Genomic DNA, 12,371 nt, shown 5'->3' on the forward strand with positions numbered 1-12,371 from the left:
TAAACATAGGATTGGGCTGTAAGTCCCCATAAAAAAATTTGACCAGCAGATTTTCAGCAGAGGAACAGATGGTCCTTGGGCAGTTTACTCATTTTCTACTGGGAGAATCACAATCCATTTTCTGGCCTATGTTGATAGATGCTCTATCTGTGCCCAGGGAGGATACAGAAATCCTTTGTGGGTATTTGAAAACAAATACTGAAAGGCCATCTCAGTTCTATGTACCAATTCTCTACTGTTGAAAATTAGCATATTTTTTCTTATAATGACTTTTGCAGGAAAGGAATAACATCTCTATAAATGTGCTGGAAGAGGATGCCAGCTTTTGTAGTTTTGCATTGGCCTTGGTTACTGCTTTCCCATAGACTCTATGGCATAGAGAAAACCTGTACTGTTTCCAGAGGTGGTCATGGGTGTGTGTTCTAAAATGATTTCATTGTGTGTTCTGGATGCTTTTAAATTGTCTCATTCCTGTTAATAGGCCCATGTGCCCTTGCAAAGAGGTATCGAAGTACTATTGAATGCAATCTTACTGTGGCAGGCAACTTGGAATTTGCCCTACAGGTACTTTGTCACCAATTTCTGGTGGATTTCTTTTCAGATGTCTTATTGTGTAGGATGGAATTTAATGCCCAGATTCTAACCAATGTGGCACAGGCTGTATCCTGCATTGGGTGGCAGCCATGGAAGACTCCTCAAGGTAAGGGAATGTTTGTTCCCTTACCTGGGACCTGCATTGCCTTTACCCCGGTGCTGGAAACTTGGTTAGGATTGCTCCCTTTTTCTGTAAAGCCTTATTTCCTTTCCCAACACACTGATTACTCTTGAACCCTTACAGCTGATTTGCAGCTAAAGTTGATTAAAGCTACCGACTATTCAGTTTTGGAACAGCATTTTGGGAGGAGGCTTTGCTGTGTGAGCTTTTAAACCTGTAATCCCTAGTATGCCAAGTCCAGTGTACAGGTCAGGGAAGGGAGATTATTTCTATGCAAGTGTCTGATCCTATTTTCCCCTCTTCCCTACCCCTTTAGTTTCTTTCCCCCTCCCTTTAATATCTGTTTTTCAGAGCTGGGGGCTTGGAGGGCTGCACATCAGCAAGGTGCAGTGGGTGGGGAGGCAGGTGCAGCAGAGCCTCTCCATGGCAAGCAGGGACATGCAGTGGGGGGTGGCAGGTGAGGCAGAGCCTCCCCAGCGGAGTCCTTTGAAAAGTGCCGCCGCCTTGTGGGGTGCCCAAGCAGGGCAGGACACTTTTTGAAGGACTCTGCTGGGGAGGCTCTCCCTCACCTGCCTCCCCACCCACTGCATGTCCCTGCTACCCCTGCGCCCCAGAGAGGACACTCAGCCTGAACTCCTCTCAAGCACCATGCAGTGGACTGTGGCCCTGTATAGCTGCCCCTAAACTCCACTGAGTGTGCAATCCGAGTCAAAAAGCACAGCCCACACATGCCCAGAGCGTTCAATTGCTGCTTGGAGGACAGAAGTCCCTGCCTGCAGCACTGAGCTCCTGCTGGAAGGCGAGCCCTCTCTGGACCTTTGTCCCCCCTGCAATGAAGCGGCTTTGGCTTCAGCGCCATCTGGTGGCGAGTGCGTGTATCGCACCCCCCCTCGCTGCTCGCGCATGCGCACAACATGGTTCGAACCATGGATTGATGATTCGTCGGGCTGAACGATAGAGACAAAAGACTAGAGCGCCGCGCAGTCTCAACTTCCGGTGTTCAACTGGAAGCGGCCTTTAGCCTTGCGCTGCTAGGACCGCCCCTTGCTAACGTTTGCCTAGAGCGGACCTTTCCTTCTCTTCCGGCATTTGCCCCGCCCTTCGAGGCCAGGGTGCTTCCGGGGCGCGAGGTCAAGAGGAAGTTGGACTACGAAGATGGTGGCGCGAAGGGACGGCGTGAGGCGGGGGCGACGGGAAACCGTTGGGGCCGCCGCCGCCGCTTTCTCCTCAGAGGAGGAGAGCGACGGGGCACCGGAGGAGGTGACCTTCGAGAGCGCGCGGGCGGCGGCGGAGGAGACGCGGCGGCTGGCCGGGGAGCGCGCGCGGAGGTGAGGCGGGGCCTGGCCTGGCCGAGGTGCTTCTCCCCCGAGGAGGGCGGCAGTGCTGCGGAGGGCGGGGCTGAAGGAGCAGGACAGGACAGGGCCGGGGTGCATCTCTCCCGAGGTGGGCGGCAGTGCTTCGAGTCCTGGCAGCCTCCTGGCCTTTTCCCTTCCATCTTCCACCCTCCCTGCCTCCCACTCGCACTCCTTCCACCGGGCGTCCTTCCCAGCCCCTCTCACACCTCTGTCTGTTCTGGGGCTACTCCCCTCCCAGCTCAGCCCCCTGAAGCCCTGGATGCAGTTGTCCTCCAGCGCCTCGACTGGATCTTTCCTGTCTCTGCCCTTCTTCTGTCCTGATCCCCCTCCCCACGTCCTGCAGTGAGTGCCTTTTATCTTCCCTACATATCCGTCTCTCACTCACGAGCACAGAGCCCTATGTGGAGAAGCACAGGGGATGCCTCGCCCGCCCCCTGCCTGTTCTTGCTGTGCTCCCTCCAGAAACTGCTTCTGCCCTTGCAGAGGCCACTAGAATTTACACGCTTTGAGTTCACTGGGGAAGGGGGGGGGTCCTGCTGCAGGGATGCTGGAGATTGACAGTTCTGCTGTGTAATCTGGGCGGGGGAGAGGGCGAGCCCCAGGCTTGGGAAGGGATCCAGTTTTGAAACTGGAAGGGAGCTTGAAGCAAGCCCTTGTCATTGGTCCTCTTCCTGTTGCTCCGCTTTCCTTCTCCCTGGCTCACTGTGCAGCATGCAGGTACGAAGAGGCCTGCGCAGAACCAAGGGTGGAGCTTCTTTGCCTTCCTCTTCCAGGGCACACATCCTTTTGATCAGTGTCTCTTCTTCCAAGTGGTCGCTTCGCAGCTTGGTACCTAGCACTGTGCACAGCAACCCCTCAGAGAAGGGGGGGTCTCTGAACTGAGCGGTGATGTCCCTCCTTGGCAAAAGAGATGATAGAAAAGCCTGATCTCCAGACAGGCACTGTTTCAGCAGCGCTTCTTCCTTGGAACACATTGTTGCTTAACAGCTGATGGATTTGCTGCAGAGCCAGATGATCATGCGGGCCAACTAAAAAGGTTCCAGTGGCCAGATCTGGCCTATGGGCCGTATATTTGACACCCCTGGTCTAGTAACTGAATGGGAGATAACTTGGAAAATTCCATATATGCCACCTCGAGTCCCAGTATGGAAGAAGGGCAGGATATAAACTTAATACGTGAATATATTTATACAGGTGTGCGCCACTTAACAACAGGGATACACTCTCCGATCCCTGTTGTTATGGGATTAGCTTGTTAAGAGAACATCATTATTATTAACTTTATTCAACCCAATCTAGTACCTTTGTTGTGTAAGCAGACACTCCCTGCCAGAAACTAGCCAGCTGCACTGGCTACTGGACAGATTGTCTCTTCTTTGCATTAAGGGCCTCTTTGTGTGTAAACACTCTGCTGCGGGCTATGGGAGTCCTGACTGCCTCATTGAGAGCCTCTTTGTTACGCTTTGACCATATATGCGGTCCATTGTCAAGAGGAAAGTTGTTAAGCAGTGAATGCCTGTATATGTCTTCAGGCGTTGACAGTAAAACCTTGTGTGTGGAAAGTAAATTTGAAAGATGTGCTAAGTTTCAGATTATAAATGGGATTGAAGAAGTTTGCCTTTATTCAGTCACTGCTGTTCAAGATTCTTTTTGGTCTGAGTTTGGTTGCAAAATGTGCTGTGGTGTGAATACGCATTCTCCTTTTCCCAGTTGCTCTCTTTAACTTCCTTCTTCAAGCCTGTATATAGAGAGCTTTGAAGCAAAATGTGCATTTTTTTCTCCTTTTGCACAAACTTAGAGAAAAAGCAATCTTAAAAGAGAAGAGGCGACGCAGAGAAGAACTATTTAAGGAACAAAAGGTAATAACATTTCACTCTTGTCAACTTCTTGGGGCTGCTTTATGTGCAACATTTTTAGTATGTGGGACACACATTTTAAAAAAATAACATTCAGTTATTGTACCACACTGTGCTCCTGCCTCCCCCCACTTGCTTGCTATAAAAGTTGTATTAGTAAATATTCAGACCTGTAGTGACCTACAAGTGTATACTGCTATGAGAAAACCATATACTAAGAAAAGTATACAAGAAAGTAAGGTACACAACTGTACATTGATCTTACATTTCTTCCCAATCTCAAAAAACAGGTACAGCATGTAAAAATCAATATTTTATAAAACACATACCCCAATGTTTTAATTACAGTGGCCTCAAAATACATTATAAGGCAAAAAAAGTCACTTCTGATTTTACAATAAAACCAGAAGTAACTTTTTTTCAATTTAATCAATTTCTGCCCAGCTCACATGGGTACGCATTTGATCTCTGTTGCATATATGCAACATAGGGCAGAAATGGCTTTACAGTCATTCTGAGTCCTGCAGAAGCTGCGGGCAAATGTGTACAGCCTCTGCAGGGCTCAGGTGATCCTCGGGGGGGGGGGTGTGGATCCAAACTGTGAATAGGGGAGCCCCTCCGAACTTAACATTAATGTTTTAAATTGTAAGCTCATTTTCTTATGAAGAGAAGCAGGATACTTACTTTTTAAAAAAGACTAAGTAAAATAACGTGAAGTATGATTCTTTCTTCCATTTGGAGAACTTTATACTGAATGACATTTGTAAAAAAAAAAAATTGACTTACAAATATTTGTTCTTTATAGAAAAGAAAACTACTTCCTGAGAACATATTAGAGGAGTTAGCATCATCAGTACAGAATAAGTAAGCAACAGATGTTCTAGAACCTAAGTATCTGTTTCAAATTCAGACATACATGTTTCCATTTCATATTTAAAACCTAAATATATGTTTCAATTTCTGCTACCTTTGGCTCCAAAGGTAAAATCCAAATCCACGTTGGATTTTAGCTTTTTTCTGTAGACACCAACCTGGTTCCCCTGTTGCATGTATGGCAGCAGACAAGTGATTTAGGGCAGAGAGGTTGGGGTGTGTGTAGTAAAAAGTTACGGGTCCTTTGGAGCACAGGCACGCACAAAGACTTGATAAAATAAAATAAAATCTTGATTGAATAAAATAAATCTTGATTGAGTGCTTCAAAATGTTTATATTAATACACGTATCAGTTAGTCTCCAGACACCTGCAAAAGCTTTCCTGATTCTGTTTTTCAACTTAAATTCATAATGGGCAAGGAAGCCTTACCTATATTCACTGAATAAGTATGAAAAAGCTTCCACATATTTTAATTCCACCCAATTAACTTGTACACTTTCTGGATATGTAATTGACTATTAATAGGTTTGTCATTAAACAATTTTCTAAATATAGCATTTCTTTTCTTAGCAAAAACCAGCCATCCAACAGACCAGTGCAAGGTATGGCTAAAATTCTGTTCAGTGTTATATTGCCTATATTGTGTACTATGTTTATCATATCTACATTACACTGGCATTGGAATTAACTGTACCAGACAGAGCTAATGAAATGCAAGACTGGTTATTAATAGTTAGAGGTGTTTGAAAATGTTACTTATTTGACTAAGAAGTAACTGCCGAATCCTAAGGGGCAGCCCAATCCTGAGCTGCCCGGGGAGCCCCCGCTCGGCGACACCACAAGGGCTGCCACCGAATCCAGTGCCTCACGCACTACTGTGGGAGGCACCTCGGAAGTAGAGGATGTTCGTCCCCTTCTCCCAGGTAAGGGAGGCAGCCCCGCAATGGGTGCCCGTAAAGGCGCTCGTGTAAATCACGCAGCCTCCACGAGCGCCTGGGATCCTACAGAGTGGAGCTCCACCGATCCTCCTCCTGCCCGCCCTCAGGCACGCCTGTGGCATGCCCCTGCATCACGCTGGCCTCCCCGCCCCCGGAACACCCCTGCCCCCACCCCATTCCCTGTTCCGCAGCCCGGCAGTTGCAGCCACCACCAAGCTGCGGAATGTGGGTGCCCACCGGGCAGTGGCTCAGCACCGGCTGGAGCTGAGCCATACGCCCATTGTGTTTTGTAAGATTCAGGCTGCAATCTTTTCTTACAGGAAACAAACACCTCTATTAATAATTAATTCTATTTTTTTGGTTTTGTCTAGCTAATATTTTTCTTTGCAATTATCACTTTTCTTTCTTGCAAAAAGCTAGTCCATAATCTGTATTTTTTCTGATTAATAGGTATTTCTGGAATCCCTAGCTTCTTACACATACATTTGCCAATAGCTTATATTCTGACAAGTTATAAAGTACTCCTGGAATCATTTTGTAACTACGAGTAATTGGAATATATTTACTTTGTATGGTCTCTGTATTACTGTGTGGTCTCTGCTGACAGTGACTGTGAAGTGTAAAGTCTTGAAAGTGTCAAATTGTTTATAGGTCAAAATGTTGAAGATAAATCTGAAAGTGAGATAGAAGAACATGCAAATGAAGACAATGAAGAAGAATTATTGGCAACTAGGTATGATTCAGCAATTCTTACTTAGTATGCCATGTTACGGTTAGAAAAACTCATGCATTTACTATGACCTGCTGTGTGAGCATATCTGACTTGCTTTGTGCTCAACCATATGCATTTATTTGTTACAAAAAAGTAATTGGATCAAGCTGTTACAGGTATTGTAAAGAGCTGCTATTGTATATTACAGCAGATACTCAAGTATAAGCCAGTCTCACAGACAAGCCGAGGGCAGGCCGTGAGCAGAAAAAAAAATTTCTATGACCATTGAATAAGCTGAGGGGGGAACTTAGGGGTGTGTGAAATTCTTTGAAAACGACTTTTCAGCAATTATTCTGAGGCAGCAGCAAAAAGCCAAAAAGAAAAAGAGACATTTTACCTTCTCCAAACAGGAAGGGAGATGAAGGTGCTTATGGGAGTTGTAGGTTTTGTGAGAACTACTGTACATCCATAGCAGCAGCCCCCATCCAGAATACAATTTCCTTAAGCACCTTCATTTCTTTTCCTCTTTGAAGCTAAAATGGCTATCTTTTTTTTGCTTGCTTTTTGTTGTTGCCTCAGAACAATTACTGGTAAGTAAAATTGCTCCTTCCCCCCCCCACTCTGTGTCCTGCTTCTCAGTCCAGTCCCGCTCCCACTGTACCAGCAACTGCACCTAGCAGCTTCATTCGTCATATTGACCTGTGCATAAGTCGATCCATGTTTTCAGGGCCAATTTTAAGGCATAAATATGACTTAAATATGAGTATATATGATAAATGTGTACCATGTCACGTTCCCATAATCAGGATTTGCAAACTATTCTGTCCAGTACTACATGATGGTCCATGAGGAAGTGCCATGCTTTGCATTTCCAGTTAAGAATCTAGAGCCATGACCAATCAGAGTAGAAAGTACTATATGTACACAAGGCAGTTTAATATTGTTAAAGCACTAGAATGGTGCATCATGAAAAGACCTACTAATGGGTGAGATTGTGTTGTGATCTAGAATAGGAATTCTCAACTTAGTTATGGTGACATAAATGAGAATTTCAGTAGTAATACAGTAATAACCCTCTGGATTTTTAGCTTGCTGTGTGCAACCTTTTTACCTGCCACTACCTGTGGGTATTTAGAATTGTTGCTAGCATTTGTTGTGGTTATACCATTTGTTTAAGTATGTTCTGGATTTTAAATTTTTAATCATATATATTATAACATATCTTGTATTTTATATCAGTTTTCTTATTGTAAGCAGCCTTGAACTTTTGGAAAGGCAGTATAAATAAAACTAACATGCAGAGCAGTTTTGAAACTATATCACATTTTCAGTGGTCACACAAATGGTCCACCTGAAAGCAACACTCATACAAAGCTATCATGTCATAAATATACCATGAAAAAAATGGTGAAATAAGTGATGTTGCGTTAAAGCCCAAGAGGAATCCCTTATTGGTCATTGAAAAGCTAATTCTTAAATTCTGACCTAAGTGAAATTAGCTGGGTATTGGCAGTATTTCAATAGCTGGTTATAGTTACATAAAAATGCCACCCTCCATCAAACGGTTGGCAGTTGGAAAGTGCTTGAAGAAAGGTGACAGTGCATGGTGCTTGGTAGTTCATAATCTTTTGCTTTATTACTAGGCTCCAAGAAAGCTATATGGCTGTGCGGTTAAAAGATCAGGATTTCATCACCAGGCAGCAGCAAACAGCCAAAGACTTTGTACAAAGGCATCTCTATGGAGCAGGCAGCAACCGAACTACTGGTAAAGTGGCTGAGCTCAGTGTGTTTATGGAACTTTGAGATTCAACTAGACGCATAACTTGAATAAATCCCTTTTTCGTTTTAGCAAACAACTATTTCTCTGTTGAAAACAAAAGAAGTGCAGTTAAAAAAGCTGCAGTCCAGTTTGTGAATAGATCCTGGGGTAAGTTTAAGTTGTTTCTTTCATGTGGGAAAGGAGGAGGAAGGGAACTGGTACAGTAGCATGGATAAAATCCCAGGCTCCACATGGAAAATGCTGTTCATAAAAGGCTTGCCATGTAGGAACAATTTAAAATAGCCTTTGAGAGGTGGCCCTTTCGTGCCACCTGGCTGAAGCCTCTTTTAAACCCATTTTTGCCTGGTCCACAAGTGTACACATTTTGTCCCTGTTGTATATATGCAATGTTGGGCAAAATGGCTTAAGTTCAGGCTTGAGGCCTTCTGTCTTTGGTTGTGAAATGTTTAAAGGAACTGAAATCTTGGCTAACAGTAAATTAAGACACCCAACAAAGGCAGGAATGGTGGAATTTTATCATACTGGGTATGTACTCTCTTACTCTAAGCAGTATGATTAGGGAAATATGTGGTGCTCCGACTGCAGGTGACATTATTTTACAATTCAGATCAGGCAGGTTGCTGGGGCAAATGTTATAATATTATTGCTACTTAGCAGTGATACAGTACTTTAAAAGGCTGAAAGTGCCTTATAATTTCTCAGTAGTGATGACAATACTGTGTACAGTACATAGATAGTGCAAAGGAGCTGAAACTGAGAAGCCATTTGATAACCAGTTGAACCAGTGATATCTTAGCTTTCTGCTGATGGCTTTTGGCTACTCTGTCACACAAACAGATAATTGAGCTATACATTTTGGATACTAAGCTTCAAGTTTTAATCCCTTCCCAAACAATAGCTGATTGAAGCATGCAGTTCACAATGACTGTATTAATGGGGGTGGAGTGGGGAAGGGAGAGCTTGAATTGGGGTTGCTCCAGAAGTGGCAGCTCTGCAAGTCCTTCTTTGGGGATGACCTCAAAAGGGATTCAATTGCAGATGGCTAATCTCTGGAAATTACATTTTGAGCTTGTGTGGTTTGCCTCTATACTTCAGATAACCACCTATTGTAACTCCTTCCAGGTTCAACGAGAAAACAAAAAGCTAGACAGTTTACAAAGCAGTGGATGTCTTCAAAGAGGGTAACCACCTGAAAACTTGAGTTACTGTTGACAAACTGTCTGTAGAAGAATATTTTACATGGCAGAGTTGTATTCTCATGTCATTGGATGTGATTTTCCTTAAAATTAAAGTTATGTGGCTTGATATAGCATTTGTTTCTAAGTATGTGGATGAATCTAAATTCTGTCTTCCCCTTGGTATCTGTGTGCTCCAAGAAAATCTTGTCCAAATATTTTTTTTCCATCTCCTGTCATATCTATAGCGTTTCAATCTGTGTTTCAATCTGTAAAAGAGTATATTTTATCCTGTTTTGAAAGATATCTAGCTCTGTAGATACTATAGCTTGTCTGAATGTATTGTCAGACCTGATTGAGGGAGTGTACCCTGCCCTTCCTCTAAGGTAGTGGTTCTCAAACTTTTAGCGGCGTGCGACCTATCTGGTGGGTCCTGACCCACAGTTTGAGAAATACTGCGCTTAGACTGGTTCAGATGAAGTCTTCCCCACAAGATTATGTTTAGCTCAAGGTGACACTGCCTTGGTGCAGATATAAAGTGTGGTTTTTTTCTGTACATGTCAAACATTCCCCCACCTACAGGTTCTATATCAGTTGTGGAAAAGCAATTGGTAGAATGGTTGTATTGTTTCTGCAACTGTGAGATTCTTACTGGAAAGCAAAAACAGCCATTTGCTCAGATGTGAAGCCATGAAAACAGATGTATTAGGAAAATTAAAATTTTGTCCAGTAACCACTCATAGCGCCATTCATATTTTGCCATCATTGCTAAACTAGTCTCATTTCTATCAATTGTAGAAAACTAGAATTGGAAGGGATCATAGATATCAAGATCCAATCCCCTTGCTCAGCACAAATGACTACAACACCCCTGACAGATAGCTAGCTTGTGCTTGGTTCTAGTACTGCCCTCAGTAAACTCCAAAAGCAAGCCCTCCCTGCCTTTTAGGTACTGGAAGACAACTATCCTCTTTCCCATTTCTCCTGTCTACTCAAGCTCTTTTAATTATCTTATATGACTTCTGTTACTCTTTCACCCTCTTCTGCCGCTCCAGATTATTGTCCTTAAAACATGGTGCCCAAAACAGAGTGCAGATTTACAAGTAAGGTCTGACAAGTGCAGAATAGAGTGGAATTCCTTCTTCTGATTTGGACTTTACAGCCTAGCAATACATTTTTTGTTGTTGTTGCAGCTGCATCACACTGCTGGCTCATACCTGCTGCCAACACAGGTTCCCTAATCCAGCACATATGGTTCTATTTTTTTTTATTCCTACCTGCAGGACTTTCTCTGTCCTACATTTGTTGAATTTCATCTTACTGGTGGAGTTGAAGATAATTTTGAATGCTAATTCAACTATCAACTTCAGCTTTATGTTATCTGCAAATTTGATAAGAATCCCCTCTACCCCATGATCCAGATCATTCATAAAAAGGTTGAACAGAATAGGGTCCAGAATAGAGCCCTATAACACTCCACTTGATACCTCCCTTCCAGATTGGCAGAGCCATTTAATAGCACTTGGGGGGAATGGTTGTTCAAACAGCTTCAAATCCACCTAGTAGTATTATCTAGCCCAGGGGTGCCCAAAACCCAGCCCTGGGGCCACTTGCAGCCCTTGAGGCCTCTCAATGCAGCCCTCAGAGAGCCCCATCTCCAATGAACCTCTGGCCCTTTAGAGATTTGTTGGAGCCCACACTGGCCCAACACAACTGCTCTCAGCACGAGGGCAACTGTTCGACATGTATGAGGGCTCCGTCCAACTGTTTGCTGTTTCACATGTGTTATGCAGCAGCAGCAGCAAAGGAAAGGCCAGCCTTGCTTTGTGCAAGGCCTTTTATAGGCCTTGAGCTATTGCAAGACCTTCATTCATTCATATAGTTCCATCTCAAATTCATTTATGTAAACTTGTGTAAATTAATTCTTTTTTCCCCCCGGCCTCCGACACAGTGTCAGAGAGATGTGACCCTCCTGCCAAAAACTTTGGACATCCCTAATCTAGCCCAGTGGTTTCTGAACTTTTTAGCACTGGAACTCACTTTTCAAAATGATACTCTATCAGTATCCAACCTAGCTTTACAAGACTTTTTAAAAAGTTTCACTTTTCCAGCCTTCAAGCCTCTGGTTTTATCCTTTTTACTGTGTGGGGGGCACCTTCTTCAGTTTTGTGACTCACCAAAAATTAGGTCACTACCCGCCAGTGGATACCATCCCACAGTTTGAGAACCATTGATTAGCTTTCATTATACCATATTATCCACAAGGATATGAAACTTGACAAATGTTTTTCTGAAATCAATGTCTACATTGTTCCCAACCTGAACACTCTATGAAAGGAGGAGATAAGATTAGTCTAGCATGACTTGTTCTTTGCAAACTGATGCCAGCTATTAGAAATCACCCCACCAGCTCTTAAGTGCTCACAGATGTTCCACTTACTCTGTTCCAGGATCCAAATGGTCTGAGTTTCCCCAGTCTTCCCATTTTTTGTCACCACGCATTTCACACATTCTCCATGAGTTCGCAAAGATTGGACAGTGGCTTCAAGAATCTCTGCCAGCTCTAACAGATGACAGCAAGAAAGCAGAACTGTTTGATTGTCTTCTCCCATAGAGGGAAGGTGGCTGAGACTTACACTAATGAAGAACTGGATCATCACAACTTGAGGATAGGTAAAGAGATGGTAAAGGAACACCTAGTAACTTAAATGAATCGGCTGCATTGTATTCCAGTGAACTGCTGGCAGAGATTCTTGAAGCCACTGTCCAATCTTTGAGAACTCATGGAGAATGGGTGAAATGCGTGGTGACAAAAAATGGGAAAGGAAGACTATCATCTGTTAGCACTTCTCTATCTTTTCCATGCAGTAAGCCTTCCTTGACCTTTTTCTTATTTTGGACATTTTAAAAAAAATCCTTTTTTGTTGTCTCTGGCTTTCCTTGCCAACCTCAGCTCATTCTGTTCA

The 12,371-nt window shown here is 43.8% G+C and overlaps 1 protein-coding gene across 1 annotated transcript; it reads left to right on the forward strand.

Moving 5' to 3' along the window:
• Positions 1-1,848: 1,848 nt before the first annotated feature.
• NOL7 (nucleolar protein 7) lies at positions 1,849-9,542 on the forward strand. The gene is made up of 8 exons (XM_066624952.1): positions 1,849-2,043; positions 3,869-3,929; positions 4,732-4,790; positions 5,371-5,402; positions 6,390-6,471; positions 8,094-8,215; positions 8,300-8,377; positions 9,353-9,542. The coding sequence occupies exons 1-8, from the start codon at positions 1,871-1,873 to the stop codon at positions 9,421-9,423; spliced, it is 678 nt and encodes a 225-aa protein (XP_066481049.1). The 5' UTR covers positions 1,849-1,870; the 3' UTR covers positions 9,424-9,542.
• Positions 9,543-12,371: the final 2,829 nt, after the last annotated feature.

Source organism: Tiliqua scincoides, chromosome 4 (genome assembly GCF_035046505.1).
Source record: "Tiliqua scincoides isolate rTilSci1 chromosome 4, rTilSci1.hap2, whole genome shotgun sequence".
Taxonomy (NCBI): Eukaryota; Metazoa; Chordata; class Lepidosauria; order Squamata; family Scincidae; genus Tiliqua; species Tiliqua scincoides.

Excerpts from the sequence above, each read along its gene's own strand:
- NOL7 (XM_066624952.1), top strand. The coding sequence starts at position 1,871 with ATGGTGGCGCGAAGGGACGGCGTGAGGCGGGGGCGACGGGAAACCGTT. Across the intron at positions 5,403-6,389 it reads ATCCAACAGACCAGTGCAAG|GTCAAAATGTTGAAGATAAA; the intron begins GTATGGCTAAAA and ends AATTGTTTATAG. Across the intron at positions 8,216-8,299 it reads AGGCAGCAACCGAACTACTG|CAAACAACTATTTCTCTGTT; the intron begins GTAAAGTGGCTG and ends TTTTCGTTTTAG.